Raw genomic sequence first — 6,754 nt, forward strand, 5'->3', positions numbered from 1 at the left:
CAGTTTATACTAAGCTTGTAGTGAGGCCACAAGGAATGGTTGTTGGCACCAAGGATAAAATCATCTGTAAGGGGAGCTAAGGCATACTATCTCTTGGTTCTTAATATAGCTGTAATCATTAGATGGCCCTGGGTTTTCTAGGAGCTCAGTTCTTTTCCAAGGGGCAGTATGGTTTGGCTAACAGGGTAGCACCTTTAAGAGTGCACTGCTAGCCTGCTTTGGAGCTAGCAGGGAGTCGTGCTTACATAGACCTTGCGTGGATTGGCTGCGGCACAGCGACCCTGCCCCAAGCAGATTATCTGTCAGTCTCTGACTTACCTTGTTCAAAAAGTGCGTGCTTTTTAAATAGGTGGTTAGTGCTGCTAGCATGGCAAACCTGTCGAGTGAACAGACGGTAATGATTTTTGCATTTGTCATGATTGCATAGTCTACTTAATTTGCCTGACTGAATGAAACTTTATAGCCAGCATTGCATAGATGACCTGGCCGCATGATGCAGTGGTTCCATCTAGCAAAGGTTTTTCAGTAACCTTTCATCTAGGAACATGAACTGTGGAAACAGTTTTAGCAAAGGCACTCTGCTGTGGTACCTTACAACAAATGTAAGAGATAGTAATGGGCAGTACTAGTGGACAACTGTTAATATTAAACTGGATGACCAAGAACATAGTTTAGTTCCAACTTCAAGATGTTCAAATTTGCTTTTTTTTTTTTAATGAGTCTAGTAAAAAATAGAATAGCTGCTGTTTCAAATAAAACTTCATATTTTCCATCCTTTTGGGCCTACTTGGTACAGATGTTTATTCAGTAAGAATAAAAGGCAGGTTTTGCTGGCAAGTCTCTTGTGGTAAGTCTGTAAGTTTTATTTTTGGGGTTTTTTTTGTTTAGTTGTTTTCTGTGAATTAAAACCTCTACTTCTAATATTCAAGCAGAACCAGGATCGGAAGCATAGGACATACGTTTATGTTCTTACTGTGACAGAAATACTGGAAGACTGGGAGGATTCAGTTAATATAGGTAAACCCATTCTCTGTATTAGTGTGCTACACTTAAAATGTATTAAGCAAACTTCTTTCATTTTCTGAAGCAATTCATATAATTCTGTTCCATAAACTGTAATCACCACACATCGTGATGCTGTCCTTTGCTTTTGTACACGTATAACTACGGTTGCTTCCAACATACTGTGTTACTCATGTTAATTAGGGTATTCTAAGTATTAATATGGAATAAACTTCATTATTAGTTGGTGATACAGCTCTTAATATTTGACCTAAAAACAAAATTATACTGATTAGTTATTTTTTCCTTAAAAAGTAGAATGTTTAGCAGTCGGATACCCTAGGGTGTTTTTAAAAGTGTCTTTGAATAAAATCTTAGAAAGTTTTCCCTGATTCTCCTGGGAGCAAAAAAAAAATCACTAGTATTTAGTTTCACCTTAGCCTTATTTTTCAGTAGGGACAGTGCTGACCTTAACAGGTATCTATTCCTATATATACATCTATGTCATACAGATACCAATGTCATGCAGTTTAGTTACACTAACATACTTCATGATGTTGCATGGATCTTCCACTCTGGATTTAATTAAGTAAACATATTAACTGGGTTTTGTCCTTAAGTTTCAAAAAACAAAAACCAAACCCTTAGTGCATTCAGTGTATTTGTCCAGCTGAAATCTGAGTTAACTATGAATTGATACAAAAAAATGACATCCTATGTTGATGCTTTGCCCTTTTCAGGAGGTGGTGCTTTAGGAGCGTTAACATTCATAAACTTAGCACTATTAATCTCTTGGCAGATGGCATGTAACCGTAAGGGTAGTTTCTAAACTGCTCAGCGTTTCAGGTGGAGAGAGAACGTTTTGTTTCTGATACTGTCATGTTGCGGGGAGTGCACCTTCTTAATTGCACCCACTTCTAACAATACTATCTTTAACCTTGGCTTATAAGTATTTTCAGAGGCCTCTAATTTTAAAGGACTTTATAACAAAGATGCTCTTAGGACTATCTTACTCAGATAAGTCTTAGAACTTATCTAAACGTATCTCTGGAATAAGATAAATTATTTTTGAAAACTTATGACTACCCTGAGTAACTCCATGCATGGATATGTTTTAAGTATGGAATGCTGCTTTCTAAATCAGACCAGCCCATTCTTCTGGAAGTTCATGCATGCATGTTCATTCTTCAGATTAGTTCTGTGCTAGGCATGACAATGTAGGAAGGCAGTATTAAGTCATTTAAATAATATTATTCTTTTCTGTAAGGACTAGATGTGGCTTTTGGAGCATATGAGCAGTCATATGAGCTTCTGCCCAGTCAGAATCTGCCCAGTATCTGCTTCAACAGAGTTATCTGAAAGGCTTTATTAGGAACTTCATTTCAGTAAATTGAGTGCATCTCTTGTGTTCAGTTCTTTCAGTGTCTCTTCACTCTGTATCTTTTGCCTGACAACTTGAACTTCTACAGTAAAAGAAATGAGAAAAAGTGAATGATCAGATAGCAACAAATGGTACTGTTACAAATTTGTAACTCTCTCTTTCGTTGTGGATTATACTTTTTCAGGAAGGAAAAGAGAATGGTTTAAAGTGGAAGATGCAATCAAGGTCCTTCAGTGTCACAAGCCTGTTCATGCAGAGTACTTGGAAAAACTGAAACTGAGCTGTTCACCCACTAATGGAAACTCTGTGGTTCCCCCTCTTCCAGATAGTAATTCCTTATATGTCACTTCTGCACAGACTTCTGGGTTGCCCTCTACTGTGAGATAAGCATTCGGATTACCTTTTTATTCATGTCATCACAAGGGGAGACATCTGTGATCACATGTAGGCATCTGTATAACTGTCAGTTCTAAGTGAAATATGTGAATGTGTTGTAATGTCAAATTCATTTGAACATGTTTTTCCTTTTTAACAATGTAAAATAGTATTTCAACAAACCAAAGCCATATATGGATTTTTTTAAAATGCCTTAAAAGGCCATTTTTTTAAAAAAAGAAACTTGAGTATATAAATTTCCATATCTGCTAAAATAAAATATGCATCTCAGTGGTGTTCAGCTTATTTAAGACTTGTCAGTTTTAGTCAGTAGTTCCACAAGAGTACTTGCGTAGAAAAAAATGTGAGCAAATAGTCTTATATAAAACTCTTACTTGGTATCTACAGATGGACCGCTAAGATCTTAAGATGGCACTGTGTGAGTAAATGGGTGTGGTGAAAGCAGAGATGTGTAAGTGTGACTACAACAAAGCACTAAACCACATTCAGCCCGTCGAGAGCAAAGGATACCAACACTAAGCACTGCTTGCCTCAGTTATCCAAAAGGTTGCCTTGTCCTATGCAATCTTCATGTAATGTATAACTAGAGCAAGAACAATAACTTTGTCTTGCAACTACCAAAACCATCCATTATACTTTTGTTTCATTACTTGGTCAGCTGATGGAACTATCAGAAGACTTACATGAAAAGCATTGTAGATCCCTCTTTCTCCGTTTTGTTTTTCCTTTTAGCATTTTGATACAAGTTTTGTTCGTGCTGTAATTACACTGCAGTTTCCAAAAACTTCTGATCCTCAATGAGAAGCATCTTGTGTAGTCTGTTGTCATTTAAAAATGTGTAGAGGAAAGTCAGACTTACCCAAGGGGCACCCTTATGTTACAGAGGTGTCCATTAACAAGCATGTGTTGCTGGTGCCTTGCCCAGCAGGAGCTAGTAGTGGTACCTCCTGGGCTTGGAGACAGGTGGGTTGATACTCAAAGAAATAATATTCCTTTGTCTTATTTACAAGTTGTGCTGAAACCCCCAATTTTAAGTTAATTCTTAAATTCTTCAGTCTTACTATTTTGATGTTAATTGCTTTAGCTTCTTGAATTAAAAGCTGGCCTCTTGATAAAAACTTAGTTGGAATAAATGAGGTACAGCTGACAACTTCCCTGTTCTTAATTATTTTCTCCTCTTTCTCAGCCAAAAAGATGAAAATTAAATCCACTGTTGGTCTTAATGTTTTTACCATAGGATTACTCTCTGTGTACGGGTGTGTGTATGGTTGCTTCTACAAGAACACAATCGAATTCATATGAACATCCTAATTCTGAATTTTTTTCTAGGATCTAAACCCAACTGTACCTCCGCTGTAGCCAGCCAAAACAGAGGTTGAGGTAGACCATTACCTCACATGTGAAGTTTATTCTGGGTAAAGCTCATTCTCTTACACAGCATTTGAACCGTTGTAAATAGTCCAACTAGTAAATAGTGAGTGTAAAATGGAAAATAAATGTAATTTAAACCTTTTGTTACTCAATACACAAATGGTTAACTTCTACTTTTTTAACACAAATTGTGTAAAATGCTGCTATAAATTAAACTTTTTTGTGCTGTTACACTTTTTTAGGAAAAAAATGTTGTTGCCACAAAGTTACTCCTTAGAAAACCAATCTTGTGCCATATGTAAATGCAGTGAAACTAGGGAGACAGATGATCTGATCTCTTAATGCTGCTCTCTTTGAAGAGGCATAAATACTACTGACAAGAGGCATGAGCCACAAAGCTGAAGACTTCTGAAATGTTGGATGGGATGCTGCTTTTCCATCCCTGTATCTTCTTCCAGGTCATTTCCAGAACTGGAAAGAACACAGAGCTCTGTTCAGGGGCACCTGAAGGTGGAATTACTCTTGCCAACAGCTTATCCATCCTACAGGCAGGAGGTGGGGGGCTGGGGAAGGAGTGTCGATGTCTCGGTAGTGCACAAACACGTACGCGTACTTTACACTGAACTTCATCCAGAATGGGACACCGTTTGCTTAGCTCCCTTCTTCAAACTGAGTGATCTATCAAAAGCACTGGTTTTGCCAGGCAAAACAGAAGAAGGGGGAGTTGAGCGTGTTGAAGAATGTCTAATCTTGGTTAAAACCATTCCCACAGTGTGTAAAGGTACCTCTGGCTCTAAAGTTGCCTTTATAAGAGTAAATCATTTAGCTCCCTTTTTTGATCACTTTGATGCTCACTTTTTTGTTCAGTAGTCATTTTAACACTTTAAATTGAGCAAACGTGTACAGGCTTTCTTGTAACAAGATTATATAGAATCTGTGAAAGCTAAAACAAGAATCCAGAGTTTGAGTTCTTATTCATAAAAAATGCTTCTGTCTCCATTTCAGATTCTTGGAATGAAACCAATCCAAGCTTGTATGAGATTTACTGGTAATGCATGATCTTATTTTGTAACTCTTGAATTATGTATTTGATAATAATGTAAAAATGTACAGTATTGCTGTTGCTAACAAACTCAGAGTTGATTGCCTATAAATATTTTGGTTATTTTTTGGTCACACACATTTGAGCTGTTCAGTAGTGCCAGACAGAGATTTTTTTTTTTAAACAGCATTCGTTGTATAAATCTCTTCAGTCTCTATGCAACCTTCAGAATGAAGCTCTGTGGCTTAGTTTGATAAGTAAGATAAATGTTCTGTGAATTGTAAAAGTGAACTGAGAAACAACTTCAGTTACGCTACAGGGAGCAACCGTAGGAAAGAGGCAGTGGTACGGCTTCAGTCCTAATGAAATCTAATGCTAAACTTCAACAGAAGGGGTCTGTATAAAAATCAGAATAGGAAGATAAAGTTTTTTCTACTACCCATCAATTTAAATGTACAAGTGTTTTGTTTTTACATGCATCTCTATTTAGATGGGCCAAACCTATTTGATACAGAGCAGATTTGGGATTTTTCTCACACCATAAATTCTGCACAGTGTATCCAGATGTGGTTCTCCAGAGGAGAAGGGGAAGAGACAGGTTGTCATCTGCAGTTTTCAAAAAGTTTAGTTTGTACCGCTGCTTTTTCCTGGCTGTTAGGTTTTGAAATTGTCATGAGTTAGATTATGGTGGCATCAAACAGAAATAGCCTTAAAGTTTAAAATTATGTGGAGCAAGAATTGAGACAAATGTGCTTTTAAACACTGCAAGAAGTACTGAGGTATTGCAGAGAGGCTGTTAAAGTGAAAAATCTTATTTTGGTGCTTACTGCACCCCTGACTTAGCCTAGCCTTGGTCTGTTAACAATGTGCTGTGGAAAAAAAAAAAAAAAGGCAAACACTTGGTTTACTTACCAACATGGTTTGTGAAATGAAAACAAGGGAAGGGGTGGGGGGCAAATTAAGTTGTAAACATTTTGACCTGCATGCATGGATTTTCTTTAAAGATTGATGTAAGAATTTTGACTTTTTATATTTGAGAAATACCAGAATAAAATCTAAATTAGTCCTGTGGATGATGTAGTCATTCCATTGCAAATACTGCAAAAGAAGTGTTTATGCAGGAGTTTTCAATCTCATCTCAAATATACTTGGTTTCATCTAATATTTCCTACTTCTTGCCTCATCCTTGTGCTCTAGCTTTATCAAGCTCTGTGGAAGAGCCCTCTGAAGAGCTTATTCCATCGTGCCCGTCCTAGCTCCCTGTGCAGCTCTCTCCCATTAACTGTTGCCCACACCAAGGAGATTCCTAACTCTCTACTGCCTTTTGCTCTCCTCCTGCCTGCCAGTTGCAGCATAGATGTGCATTTAAGATCTGTACAGTAAGAGCGAGAGCAGCTGCCTTGGATCAGACCAAAGGTCCATCTAGCACAGTGCCTCACCTCTAACAGTGCCTGGAGGAGTTAGTAACTACAGGACAGTAAATATTTTCCTCATGTCCCCCTGTCTCCCACTGTTTGTGGCTCAGGATTCTCCCCAGCCACACATGGTTTCTTTGTACTTTG

The 6,754-nt window shown here is 37.7% G+C and overlaps 1 protein-coding gene across 3 annotated transcripts in view; it reads left to right on the forward strand.

Annotated features, from left to right (window-relative positions):
* Nucleotides 1-6,263, forward strand: part of NUDT4 (nudix hydrolase 4) — a 30,479-nt gene extending 24,216 nt beyond the window's left edge. For 2 of the 3 annotated variants that reach the window (XM_054819246.1, XM_054819234.1), the window contains 2 exons: nucleotides 930-1,017; nucleotides 2,568-6,263. In XM_054819246.1, the coding sequence (XP_054675221.1) occupies nucleotides 930-1,017; nucleotides 2,568-2,770 (291 nt within the window). In that variant the 3' untranslated portion in view covers nucleotides 2,771-6,263. The remainder of the gene's footprint in view (nucleotides 1-929; nucleotides 1,018-2,567) is intronic. The other variant, XM_054819242.1, reaches the window with a different exon arrangement.
* Nucleotides 6,264-6,754: the final 491 nt, after the last annotated feature.

Source organism: Grus americana, chromosome 1, assembly GCF_028858705.1.
Source record: "Grus americana isolate bGruAme1 chromosome 1, bGruAme1.mat, whole genome shotgun sequence".
NCBI classification, from domain to species: Eukaryota; Metazoa; Chordata; class Aves; order Gruiformes; family Gruidae; genus Grus; species Grus americana.